The sequence below is a fragment of the Lissotriton helveticus genome, chromosome 3_1, assembly GCF_964261635.1.
Source record: "Lissotriton helveticus chromosome 3_1, aLisHel1.1, whole genome shotgun sequence".
NCBI lineage: Eukaryota > Metazoa > Chordata > Amphibia > Caudata > Salamandridae > Lissotriton > Lissotriton helveticus.
The window spans coordinates 1,976,574,392-1,976,588,726 of NC_136061.1; the positions used below are offsets into that span (position 1 = coordinate 1,976,574,392).

At 48.1% G+C, this 14,335-nt stretch overlaps 1 protein-coding gene across 2 annotated transcripts in view; it reads right to left on the minus strand.

The window, feature by feature from the left end:
* Window positions 1–14,335, minus strand: part of LRRK1 (leucine rich repeat kinase 1) — a 917,814-nt gene that overhangs the window by 380,401 nt on the left and 523,078 nt on the right. For both annotated transcript variants that reach the window (XM_078683102.1, XM_078683103.1), the window contains exon 11: window positions 12,479–12,591. In XM_078683102.1, the coding sequence (XP_078539228.1) occupies window positions 12,479–12,591 (113 nt within the window). The remainder of the gene's footprint in view (window positions 1–12,478; window positions 12,592–14,335) is intronic.

A 14,335-nucleotide genomic window follows, 5' to 3' on the forward strand; every position in this document is an offset into this window, starting at 1 on the left:
GCAATCAGAACACTTTTCAAGTTGTTTTTGTGGGACTATTGCAGGTCTATCTCTAAGATAATCAGTCTAGATACACAAATATTTTTGTACATTAATTCCTCAAAAACTACTGAACAGATTTACAGTAAATCGCAAAAAGCACACGTTCTGGACCAAAAGCTAGTTTTGTGCCAAATTTGGTGTAATTCCCGTTCAGCAGTTTTGGCTGACGCCCTTTTCAAAATCATTATGGAAATTGCATGGAGTTGTTGTTTGATGATGCGTCCTGGAGAACATAGGATTAAGTCAGTGCCATCCGCGTCGAGGTGCTCCCCTGTATGTGGACAAAGCTAAACCTCTCTGAAGAGCTGTAAAGATAGATATCCTGGTAAGAACACAAATTAATCACATTTATTTTACGGCATAATCTTTCCAAATGATATCTAGCCTATGAATGTGGGAAGAACCTAGAGACCATGGGGAAAAATGTCAAATCCACAAACAGTGGATCAGCTTTAGATTTAGCTTGAAACTGATCCGACAAACTCTTTATGGTTGAGGAAGCAGGTTTTATTTTGTAACGATATTGCTTCTTACACTTCTACATTAATGTTTACCTTATAAGCAAGTGTGGTGCAGTAGAGCCAAATCATTCAACCCATGGTTGACCAAGTATTTCAAAAGTCAGAAACTTAAAGTTCTTCAGAGTGAATGCGAATCGTGAGCAACTTACAAAGAAAGACCGAAGAGAAGATGGCCATCTAGTTTATTAGCCTCTATGTGCTGGCAGTGCCTTAAGACCCCTATTCTGCAGAGGTATCAGTAATGTATATAAAGCCTAAGGCGCAGGAAGATGCAGTGAGCGCATATCTAGTGCGGAGAGGATGGGATTGTACTCCCGCCTCACATAATGTAGTAGCCATCAATCTGTGCCTTACAGAAGATAGCTATCTAGTTTGTTGGCCACAATATTGCTGGCAGTGTCTTATGACTTCCAGTCTGCAGAGGTGTTCAGGAATGCCCCTTAACTCCCTCCATATTATCCCTCCTAATCCCTCCGACATTAACCACACACTGACCACCTGGAACAACCTCTCCACCCAGGACACCACTACCACCATGAAATCCATCCACTTGGGAGCTCCCACACACCCATGCGTGAACCACATCTTCAACCTCGGAAACCAAAGAATGGCCAGGAACTCACCACCCTCCCCAATGCCTCTATCACCATCACAACATTTCTGGATGTCTGGAAATGCGCCAAAATCAGACCACTACTCAAAAAACTCTCCGCCGACCCCAGAGAACTCAAAAACTACCACCCAATCAACCTTCTCCGATTCCCGGCAAAAGAACTGGAAAAGATCATCAACAACACACCTGGAGCAGAACCAGCTACTTGATTCCTCCCAGTCCAGCCCTCCGCAGCAATCACAGCACCCAAACCGCCCTGATCGCAGCCACTGACTTCATTCGAACCCTGCTCAACCAAGGAGAAACATCAGCTTTGATCCTCCTCGACCTCTCTGGAGGCTTCGACCATATCCAACCACACACCGATTGAAAGACTGAACCACATAGGCATCCAAGGGGAAGTGCTTAGATGGATCACCTCTTTCCTCACCGGAAAAACCCAGGGGATCCACCTTTTACCTCTGAACCCAAGGAGATCACCTGCGGTGTCCCCCAGGGCTTATCCCTCAGCCCTAATCTTTTCAACTCAGAAGAACCTGCTGGTCAACATCGTCAGATTCCACGGACTCAACATAATTTCCTACGCAGACAACACCCAACTTATCCTCTCCATCACCGACAACCCCACCACTACCAAAACCAACTTCCACAGATGTATGACAAATGTCGCCAACTGGATGAAGAACAACTGCCTGCAGCTGAACACAGACAAGATGGAAGTACTAATTTTTGGCAACAGCAGCATTTCATGGAATGACTCCTGGTAGTGATCAGACCTAGGGCCCACACCCACCCCCTCAAACCACACCATAAACCTCGGAATCATCATTGACAACAAGCTCACCATTAAATTACAGATCAACACCATCTACTCTGCCTGTCTCCTCATTCTGTGAATGCTACGCAAGATCTTCAAGTGGTTACCCCTACGCACGAGATGCACCGTGACACCAGCCGAAGGGACTAAGGTAATGCCCTCAATGTAGGAATTGCAGCACACCTTCAACAGAGACTTCAGACCATGCAGAACACCGCAGCCAGATTCATCTTCTGCCTTCACCAATAAACCCACATCACACCCCAACGCAGGAAACTCCACTGGCTCCCCATACAGAAGGGATGCCAATTCAAGCTGCTGATGCACACATTCAAGGCTTACACAACTGAGGATTCACGTACATTAACCACCAGTGCCTGGATACCCAACAGTGATTAACTGTGCTTTATAAATCCTGATTTATTGACTGAAGGATGTCAATGGGAGCACACCGGACACTCATGGATGTGCCCCTTCTGGCCCGAGGGCTAGTAGTTGTGGCAGAGGCAATTCCAGTCATCATAGAGCTGGTGATGGTTGCTGCAGTCACTGTGGGGGTGATGGTGGTCGTTGCTCCATTTGGTGCATAAATGCTGGTTGCTTCATCTGCTGCAGGAGTTATGGCTGTTCCAGCCAGTGCCTCAGAGGAGTGGTGCTGGTACCATTTGGTGCTCAGATGGTGGAGGTATGAGCTGGTACAGCTGCAGATCTGGTGGTAGCTGATATTGCAGCACAAACTGCTCCTCTCCTGAATCCATAAGTGGATGGCGGGCTTGGCTTATTGATAAGAGTTCTTCTTTCATACTCTTCCTCCATGGTCTCATCTGCAAGGGAAGTGGCTGATGATTCAGGTGCTATCTTGCATCCAAGGACCACAAGATGAAGTACACTGTGCATGGACATTATACTCTCACTAGGCTTAATGTGTTCATACATAATTTCTGAAACACCATTGGTATACAGCTTGGGAACAAATGTCACACAAATGTTGTCTATACAATTAATTTTCTCTGGGGCACACACACTCTTTTACAGTGTGCCTGCAACGTTCTAGGTCTACCTAGCTCTTGAGAGCAGTCTCTTCTGTGCACCCTTTGGACTCATGGTATAATCTCTTCTCTGTCACAGTGACACATGGCCAAGCCAGTCTGGTAGGCATGCATCATGTGGATACTAATGCCTCTTCTGTATTAGACTGGGTCAGTGAGTGTCATTTATCATACACTTACAGAACACTTCCATACAGTAGAAGAACAGCATGCCCGTCCTATTCTAGATTTGAACCCAATGCTGTTGGACTAGTGATATAAGATGTGTCAATGTATGGATGGTGTATACGCTTACTTGACTTTCTGCCCCTCTGGCTTCCAAACCTCTGAGGATGCTTTCAAGGCTTACAAGGTTGATACAGGGATGCATGGTGTTCTTCTGGGGCTGCAAAGAGAGGTCAGGTGGAAGCCCCACTCCTCAGTTCTTAGACTCCCTGTGATATTTTGAGAGAATGTCCTTCGTCATTCTCTTTAAATCACCGAACAGCTTCTTCTTGTCTTTCATTGTCTTAGGCAAATAGGAAATAGCAACGTAGTTGCCATTTTCTGATTTCCATATCCTAGTTCTTACCCCTGGTGTGGTCTTCCCCATTAGATTTCTCACTATATTGGCCAACTTCCTGTTGACCTCTTCTACCAGCACTTTTAGCACCCTTTTGGAAATGTTTTGTTGCTTCTGTGGGTCAGAGGCCATAGCATCCAGTTCAGTTAGTTTATGGGGGTGAAAGGGTGTTCTGGGCACTGGATGGCAGAGGACACGATAAGTAAGTTTCAGAATGGCAAAATGGCCACCTGGTATCGTTGGATAGCGGGGGTGCAGCAGGAATGGCTGAGGCAGAGTCAAAAAGTGGTGATTCCTGAGAATGAAGAGAGTTATGAATTCAGGCTTTCTTTACCTGATATGGTGTTAAGAAAAGATGCACTTCCTGTTTTCATTATGCCAACATCGTGTGCTGCACATCCATGAAATTAGAGGTGCAAAACTTTCACACTGGGTATTACTGGGTTCAAATCCACAGGCGGCATTACCTGTTGCATATGGGAAACGGCCTTTACAACGAAGTCGTTTCCACGAAATCTTTAACCACGCATGCAGTACAACGCATGCGTGGTTACCACTAAAGCCTTTACCACGCATACCTTTACTACGAGGTTTGTAGTAAAGGCATATTTGGTAAAGGTAAAAAGCAAAACAAGCATTGAAAATGCAATAGGTCTCGCAATAGAAGAGTTTGACATTTTTCGTTTTGCATATGGATGAGTGGCGTTGCGTGGATGAGTGGCGTTGCGTGGATGAGTGGCGTTGCGTGGGTGAGTGGCGTTGCGTGGGTGAGTGGCGTTGCGTGGGTGAGTGGCGTTGCGTGGGTGAGCGGCGTTGCGTGGGTGAGCGGCGTTGCGTGGATGAGCGGCGTTGCGTGGATGAGCGGCGTTGCGTGGCTGAGTGGCGTTGCGTGGCTGAGTGGCGTTGCGTGGGTGAGTGGCGTTGCGTGGGTGAGTGGCGTTGCGTGTGTGTGTGGCGTTGCGTGTGTGTGTGGCGTTGCGTGTGTGTGTGGCGTTGCGTGTGTGTGTGGCGTTGCGTGTGTGTGTGGCGTTGCGTGTGTGTGTGGCGTTGCGTGGGTGAGTGGCGTTGCGTGGGTGAGTGGCGTTGCGTGGGTGAGTGGCGTTGCGTGGGTGAGTGGCGTTGCGTGGGTGAGTGGCGTTGCGTGGGTGAGTGGCGTTGCGTGGGTGAGTGGCGTTGCGTGTGTGAGTGGTGTTGCGTGTGTGAGTGGCGTTGCGTGTGTGAGTGGCGTTGCGTGTGTGAGTGGCGTTGCGTGTGTGAGTGGCGTTGCGTGTGTGAGTGGCGTTGCATGTGTGAGTGGCGTTGCGTGTGTGTGTGGCGTTGCGTGTGTGTGTGGCGTTGCGTGTGTGTGTGGCGTTGCGTGGCTGAGTGGCGTTGCGTGGGTGAGTGGCGTTGCGTGGGTGAGTGGCGTTGCGTGGGTGAGTGGCGTTGCGTGGGTGAGTGGCGTTGCGTGGGTGAGTGGCGTTGCGTGGGTGAGTGGCGTTGCGTGGGTGAGTGGCGTTGCGTGGTTGAGTGGCGTTGCGTGTGTGAGTGGCGTTGCATGTGTGAGTGGCGTTGCATGTGTGAGTGGCGTTGCATGTGTGTGTGGCGTTGTGTGTGTGGCGTTGCGTGTGTGTGTGGCGTTGCGTGTGTGAGTGGCGTTGCGTGTGTGAGTGGCGTTGCGTGTGTGAGTGGCGTTGCGTGTGTGAGTGGCGTTGCGTGTGTGAGTGGCGTTGCGTGGCTGAGTGGCGTTGCGTGGCTGAGTGGCGTTGCGTGGCTGAGTGGCGTTGCGTGGCTGAGTGGCGTTGCGTGGCTGAGTGGCGTTGCGTGGGTGAGTGGCGTTGCATGTGTGAGTGGCGTTGCATGTGTGAGTGGCGTTGCATGTGTGAGTGGCGTTGCATGTGTGAGTGGCGTTGCATGTGTGAGTGGCGTTGCATGTGTGTGTGGCGTTGCGTGTGTGTGTGGCGTTGCGTGTGTGTGTGGCGTTGCGTGTGTGAGTGGCGTTGCGTGTGTGAGTGGCGTTGCGTGTGTGAGTGGCGTTGCGTGTGTGAGTGGCGTTGCGTGGCTGAGTGGCGTTGCGTGGCTGAGTGGCGTTGCGTGGCTGAGTGGCGTTGCGTTGTTGAGTGGCGTTGCGTGTGTGAGTGGCGTTGCGTGTGTGAGTGGCGTTGCGTGTGTGAGTGGCGTTGCATGTGTGAGTGGCGTTGCATGTGTGAGTGGCGTTGCATGTGTGAGTGGCGTTGCATGTGTGAGTGGCGTTGCATGTGTGAGTGGCGTTGCATGTGTGAGTGGCGTTGCATGTGTGAGTGGCGTTGCATGTGTGAGTGGCGTTGCGTGTGTGTGTGGCGTTGCGTGTGTGTGTGGCGTTGCGTGTGTGTGTGGCGTTGCGTGTGTGAGTGGCGTTGCGTGTGTGAGTGGCGTTGCGTGGCTGAGTGGCGTTGCGTGGCTGAGTGGCGTTGCGTGGCTGAGTGGCGTTGCGTGGGTGAGTGGCGTTGCGTGGCTGAGTGGCGTTGCGTGGGTGAGTGGCGTTGCGTGGTTGAGTGGCGTTGCGTGTGTGAGTGGCGTTGCGTGGTTGAGTGGCGTTGCATGTGTGAGTGGCGTTGCATGTGTGAGTGGCGTTGCATGTGTGTGTGGCGTTGCATGTGTGTGTGGCGTTGCGTGTGTGTGTGGCGTTGCGTGTGTGTGTGGCGTTGCGTGTGTGAGTGGCGTTGCGTGTGTGAGTGGCGTTGCGTGTGTGAGTGGCGTTGCGTGTGTGAGTGGCGTTGCGTGTGTGAGTGGTGTTGCGTGGGTGAGTGGCGTTGCGTGGGTGAGTGGCGTTGCGTGGGTGAGTGGCGTTGCGTGGGTGAGTGGCGTTGCATGGGTGAGTGGCGTTGCGTGGGTGAGTGAATGGTTAGCTGTTGCTTATGCGACGTATAGCACTTAATACTAAAGTAGGCAGACCTTCTTAGCCTTTGTGAGAATAATAGCAAAATAAAAATAAAAACCAGATCAAGTCAAGGACGCAAACGGCACCATGCTATTGTTTATTTACTCAGATGATATGCATAAAAATGTAACTTGTGAGCACGTTTCTCTAACTCTCCAATAATCCCATTACAACACTTTGTACAAATGAGATTGGGACTCATCCTTCCGAAGTCGAGAAAAATGTGCAACGCTGTGTTGAAGTTAATTTTTTTAATTAACAAAATGCAAATAATGTGGAGAGATTTCAAGTGATTCAGGAATGGGGGCCCTTGTAAAGAGAAAGTACGGCCGGCCTGGGCAGTGATAGGGGAGGAGGGAGGAGAAATGCGAGTCACGGCAGCAGCAGCCTTTGATGTGCCTGCCGGCCGGCCGAGAATAATTAGGGGGTGAGAAATGCGCTCGGAGGGCTGCCTTTGATGTGGTAATGCGAGGCAGGCAGGCAGGCGGCTGGTGGCATTGTGCACGCGCTTTTTAGGGCTTGCGCAAGCGCAATGACCTAAAAAGCACATGCACTTGAAGGAATCGCCAGTGGAATCGCCAGTGGATAAACACTGGATAAGCCCCTATAGAGCTTCGCCAGCTATGCGCTGAAGCGCATCAGCAGGCGAGCCCTAAAAAGGAGGCTTGGGGGGGGGTCTCCCCCCCATTAAAAAAACTCACCAGAAGTCACGTCGGGATCTGCAAATAATCAGCGTCGTAAGAGAAATCAGAAAAAAAACTTCCGTTTCCTCTTAACGACATATGACGTCACCACGCAAGTAGTCGAGGTAAAGGTTATGCGTGGAAAACGAATTCCGTTGTAACGCATGCGTGGTAAAGGCATGCGTTGTAACGGAATTCGTTGTAACGTCATACATTCGTTGCATATCACAAGCAGTAATTTAAATTCGGACTAGTCCCGTAAATACATGAATTTGGGTCCCGGATTTATGATGGAATCAGTATTAACAGGTAACATATTACTGTGTCAGCAATAAGAAACAACAAAATGAGGGGCAAAGGCTTAGGTCGCTGCAGCTCATGTGCAAGATGGGACTTGTTTCACGAAGGAACTGTTTACTCGATGAAATGCTGGCCACTATTCTGATAAATAATTTCACCCACCTGGTCTCCAGTTTTAGCCTCTCTGTCTGGTGGAGCAGAGGTAGGAAAAATGGGAGCTTTCCACCTGCCCACAGAAATGGAAACCAACAAGAAGTGAGATGATGCAAGAAGAGTAAGATCTGCATTGACACCTGCATGAGTGAGAAATCTGGGGCTAGGTCCTATTGAGGAGGTGTTTGGTTTCGTACACACCTAATGTTAATAGCAATTATATTCATCTCTGGTCGCAGTATTTTTAGAGCCCAAGCTAAATAAAAGTTTGCCATTGGACTGCTCCCCCTCACTTTAGCAACAAGACCACAAGTGAGCCAATTGTTGCGTTACTGTTCATTCTTGTAGAGGAAATGCAAGGGAGATGCCTTCGATTGGCTTACTATATCGCAGGCACGGACTACGAAGTTTCAGTTCGAAGTACAATTCAATGATAAAAACTATAAATCCATAATTAGGGTATATACCCTTCTTCCTTCCTGATGCTCAAACTAGTGACACAAACTACTGTTGACTGCGAACTATTCAGTCCAGGAGGTGTATTACTGTTTATGTTTATTTACCTTTAATTGTTTCTAAAGTTTAATATACATAATATTTTTTGTTTTTTGCAGCAGATGATAAAACAATTGCAATAATAATGTATACGTACAATAAAACTAATATAGGTAATAGAATTGCCATCGCCAAGTACAAAGCAAATTGAATGTAAACATAAAGTAAAAAGATAAGGCACTGCAACGAAAAAAACTGAATTGCAATGGCCATAAGGCTAAAGCAACTGATACAAACAAACAACGAACAGTTAACACCAGCACCAAAGTAATGTGCAAGTGCAGCGTAAAGGCAACGAAGTATGAACCCCAAATAGATGCAGGACGGTGAAAAAGACAACACTCACTGCAATTTAAAGATAATACATTCTTTATAAAAAGTCTAAAACAAATGGCTTTGAGGAAATTATTAAACAAATCCAAAGAATCTGCAGAGGGATAGTGTTATGACTTTTGTACTGTATGACAACCTGTGTGCAAACTCCTATCACCCTATGTTCCTAGAACTGACTGTAGTGTGTAGAAAAAGAAGGAGGTCACGTTTGGTTAACGCACTGCTTCACTGCAGTTAAGAAAAGCATTGGAAATGCAATAGGTCTCGCAATAACGCGAGTCTGAACTATTAGCATTGTAAATGATAATGCCCTTTATTTTTGCGTTCTGGTTTTTGGAACATAAATAAAAGGCTTTGTCATTTACAAGGCCTATAGCTTAAATTTGCGTTAAAACGAGACCTACTGCATTGCAATGGTGGTGGTGCTGCTGAGTTTTCTCTGAATCTGCACCCACAATCTGCACTCTGAATCTGCACTCTGAATCTGCACTCTGAATCTGCACTCTGAATCTGCACTCTGAATCTGCACTCTGAATCTGCACTCTGAATCTGCACTCTGCATCTGCACCCACAATCTGCACCCACAATCTGCACCCACAATCTGCACCCACAATCTGCACCCACAATCTGCACCCTGAATCTGCACCCTGAATCTGCACCCTGAATCTGCACCCACAATCTGCACCCACAATCTGCACCCACAATCTGCACCCACAATCTGCACCCACAATCTGCACCCACAATCTGCACCCACAATCTGCACTCTGAATCTGCACCCACAATCTGCACTCTGAATCTGCACCCACAATCTGCACCCACAACCTGCACCCACAATCTGCACCCACAATCTGCACCCACAATCTGCACTCTGAATCTGCACCCACAATCTGCACCCACAATCTGCACCCACAATCTGCACCCACAATCTGCACCCACAATCTGCACCCTGAATCTGCACCCTGAATCTGCACCCTGAATCTGCACCCTGAATCTGCACCCTGAATCTGCACCCTGAATCTGCACCCTGAATCTGCACCCACAATCTGCACCCACAATCTGCACCCACAATCTTCACCCACAATCTGCACTCTGAATCTGCACCCACAATCTGCACTCTGAATCTGCACCCACAATCTGCACCCACAACCTGCACCCACAATCTGCACCCACAATCTGCACCCACAATCTACACCCACAATCTGCACCCACAATCTGCACCCACAATCTGCAGCCACAATCTGCAGCCACAATCTGCAGCCACAATCTGCAGCCACAATCTGCAGCCACAATCTGCAGCCACAATCTGCACCCACAATCTGCACCCACAATCTGCACTCTGAATCTGCACTCTGAATCTGCACCCTGAATCTGCACCCTGAATCTGCACCCACAATCTGCACCCACAATCTGCACCCACAATCTGCACCCACAATCTGTACCCACAATCTGCACCCACAATGTGTGAGTGGCGTTGCGTTGTGAGTGGGGTTGCGTGGATGAGTGGGGTTGCGTGTGTGAGTGGCGTTGCGTAAGTGAGTGGTGTTGCGTAAGTGAGTGGCGTTGCGTAAGTGAGTGGCGTTGCGTGTGTGAGTGGCGTTGCGTGTGTGAGTGGCGTTGCGTGTGTGAGTGGAGTTGCGTGTGTGAGTGGCGTTGCGTGTGTGAGTGGCGTTGCGTGTGTGAGTGGGGTTGCGTGTGTGAGTGGGGTTGCGTGGATGAGTGGGGTTGCGTGGATGAGTGGGGTTGCGTGGATGAGTGGGGTTGCGTGGATGAGTGGGGTTGCGTGGATGAGTGGCGTTGCGTGGATGAGTGGCGTTGCGTGTGTGAGTGGTGTTGCTTGGGTGAGTGGCGTTGCGTGGGTGAGTGTGGTGTTGCGTGGATGATAGTGGGCTTGCGTGGATGATAGTGGGCTTGCGTGGGTGTGAGTGGCGTTGCGTGTGTGAGTGGCGTTGCGTGGGTGAGTGTGGTGTTGCGTGGATGATAGTGGGCTTGCGTGGATGATAGTGGGCTTGCGTGGGTGTGAGTGGCGTTGCGTGTGTGAGTGGCGTTGCGTGTGTGAGTGGCGTTGCGTGTGTGAGTGGCGTTGCGTGTGTGAGTGCCGTTGCGTGTGTGAGTGGCGTTGCGTGTGTGAGTGGCGTTGCGTGTGTGAGTGGCGTTGCGTGTGTGAGTGGCGTTGCGTGGATGAGTGGCGTTGCGTGGATGAGTGGCGTTGCGTGGGTGAGTGGCGTTGCGTGTGTGAGTGGCGTTGCGTGTGCGAGTGGCTTTGCGTGGATGAGTGGGGTTGCGTGGATGAGTGGGGTTGCGTGGATGAGTTGCGTTGCGTGTGTGAGTGGTGTTGCTTGGGTGAGTGGCGTTGCGTGGGTGAGTGTGGTGTTGCGTGGATGATAGTGGGCTTGCGTGGGTGTGAGTGGCGTTGCGTGTCTGTAAGTGTTGCTGTGTGGGTGAAAGTGGCACAGAGCCTTTGATGTGGCCTGGCGCAGGAGAAATGCTGCTGCTGCTAATTAAATACAAGAGCGGCCGGGAAGCGGCCGGGAAACACAAGTACGGCCGGCCACATAATTAGGGGAGGAGAAGCCGCACAGCACACGCTGGGAGAAGCCCTTTGATGTGCTGTGCGGCCGCGATGCGCGCTCTGTGCTGGGGGAGGGCCATTAGCCTGAACTCGCGGAAAGATCAAACGAAGGGTGGGAGGGACATTGAGGAACAGATGGCCATGAAAGTGTATGGGCCAAAAGCGCGTGCCTGTGGCCACGTGCACTCGAAGAAAACGCCACGAAAAAATGCGGTGGTTTGACAATCAGTTCGAGCACTTGAATTCTCGCCATTTCCCATTCCTTCGGAATGGTAAAGGACGAGACCTAAAAAGAGACAGACCTCCTGAGTCTGCTCACCTGGCACAGGCTTGTAACTCACACGCCACAAACTGGGCCTCACTTGGGGTTTGGGGGAGCAGGAGGCTTGACAAGTTGGGGGGCGGCTCTAGCCCATCAAAACTGCTGTTCCTATGCCCCATTCGGTGATGGTGCCGTTATGGGCCCTCCGCCAGTGCACAATCATGGACTTCAACCCGCTGCCAAGGACACTCGAGCGAATGACATTAACTGTCTGTCACAGCTGAAGCCCGGTTTTCGCATGGCGGCTTTGCCCCAAAACGAGGCCTCTTAAGACATTGGGCCGGTCCCCGATGCATACACAAAGACATCATGTGTGAGCAAGCAACAGACATCCGACCCCAAATACGAGAACGGAAAAGGCATTTAGCACACCAGCCCATACAACAAAACTGCAAAATAACTTCCAAGACGTACACCACTTTACTTTCACGCCAATAATCACAAACCATTCTGGAAAGGTAAGACTGAACGCACAAAAAACAAAGCAAAATATTCTATCAAACAATGGGTTCTCCACTTCGACTGATTGCCATAACAATACAGACTAGTGTCACCTGCATGCAAAGAAGACGGCCTAGCAATTACATTCTGCGTGTCTCTGTTGCGGGCATTATTGATTGATTAGTATTTTCAACACTTTAAATCACTTTTCGATGCTTGAAACCAGTGCTTAATTTGTATTAAAAAAAACATTAGGAGGCCACTGCAGCTTATACCACACCCTGCCCCTGCCAGCACTGCCAATGTTAATCACAACGCACCTACTAACTATCACACTCTTACAAGTGTGACAATTCAGACTACTTCAGGCTCCCAAAGCTATATGAATGGCTTGGGCGGTAGGTAATAGTAATTTCTAATGCATATTGAATTAATAATTAACTGTTGTTGTGGTAATCTCTAAATTAACCAGACAGCACCACCATGTGGCAAACTGTCACAAGCGCCGGTATTGACAATTTAGGTCCGGTGCCGAGCACCGAACACCACCGGCTCAAATAAAGCACTGATTGGAACCAACGAGACCCAACTCAGAAGCCACATTAAAAGTATCACTCACTTGCCAAGCTGGTTCTTGGAGACGTCCAGACATTTGAGATATTTACAGGCCCACTTTTCAGGAGTAGGCCAACCCGCTAGTTGATTTCCAGACAGCTTCATGGAGACGATATTCTGTTTTGGAATTATTCACAAAAAGATGAAAATAAGTAATTAAATGGAAAAGGAACTACGATCTGCAATTAATCACAGAAAGGTAAAAATAAGTAATTAAATGCAAAAGGAATTACGATATACACGTTTAAAAAACATAACTAGCAAGAGCAGACTTTAAATTAAAACGTTTGGCGATTTATTCTAATAACAAGTTTCATGTATGCTAGCATATTGGCAAATCGCAGTATTATGTGGTTAGTCTGTAAACAAAATGTAATAACAGATAAGAAATTGATTTTCGTTACTAAAGTCGGTTATCAGGAAAGGGTTGGTAAAGAAAACTAGAGGAGTAATGGCAGTAGAAACACATGTGCACATCAAATATTAGTGAAATAAATTCCAGAAGCAACATGTGTACTCATTTTTAAGTCACACTCAGTACATCAGTGACGAAAGTGTATCAATGAGTTTCTGTGATTTTAAAGTTTAATGAAAAGGGCTGATTGTGACTCACCTGTGGAAAACAACCAAATGGAACATTCCAACACTTTCATAGTCGCACAGCATAGACAGAAAGGAAGCGGGCTTGTGTTACTACCATATATTTTGCATCAGACTTGTGGCAAACTTTGCATTTTGATTGGCTCACGGTGCTAATACTATTAACCACTTGACTGCTAGGGCTTTCTCCCCCTGGTGCGAAGTACTTTTTTGGATGTTTGTGGTAGCTTGCAATTAAACCTTCATAATTTTTTCGACAAAGAGTTTTTCCACATCATATTTGTGCAGTTTTTTCCAACGTCCCGGGGATTCTATCAGTGTCCAGGCCTGTAGAGTCTCCTGGAGGAAACCGAAATATAGCTACATTTTTTGCTTTTGGGAGGAAAATGGAAAAAATTGCTGCTGTACAAGGCATACATTTCTTTTCTACTGAAAATGTCATCAATGAAAGGGTTGCTGTGCTGGGATCACCATCTTCTCAGCTTTGAGGAATAAGCAAAGTTGTAAAAAAAAAAAAAAGAAAAACACAGTTTTTGTATAAAACTCATGGATGATGCCTGAAAGATATACGTTTTTGAAAAGTAGACAAAATTCTGATTCAACAAGGGGTCATTTGTGTAGAGCCATTAAGGTTTTACTTAAGAAACAAATAAAAAATATACTGCAAATAAAAAAATGCCATTTGTGACGACTTTTTCCATCTGTACTTTTTTGTCACAATGGACGATTTACAAAAGCATTATGTTGTTGAGTCCAATAGTCCCTTCTGGTTGTGGGGATACATCTGGTTTTTAGGTTCTCCAAAAACATAGGATACCCAGAGCCAACAATTGGCTTGCACCTTACAATGATTTTTCAAATATAATGAATGGAAAATGGGTACAAAGGAAACCTAAGACTGGACTACTGGTTAGGCACTCATGATGTCTATAGTTGGGTTACACATGTAGAATATTTGACTAGGACCCTCTCCGATCACTCTCCAGTGGTACTCACCATTGCTCTCCCAGCCTCTAAACATACTGTATTCGCAGGGAACTCTCTTCCCAGGCACTACTGGATCTGGGCTTTTCTTGGATCTTCAGCTCAACAATGCGACCAATGAGGAGTAGGTGGAGGCAGTGGTTATAGAATGGGAAACATATGAGGTGTACATTAAGGGGATGTGTATGTCTAAACAATTATCGATCTGGAAAGACCTACAGTGCCAGCTAGAATTACTGGAATGAAGACTCCGTAAAATGGAGCGTAACAGACGGCC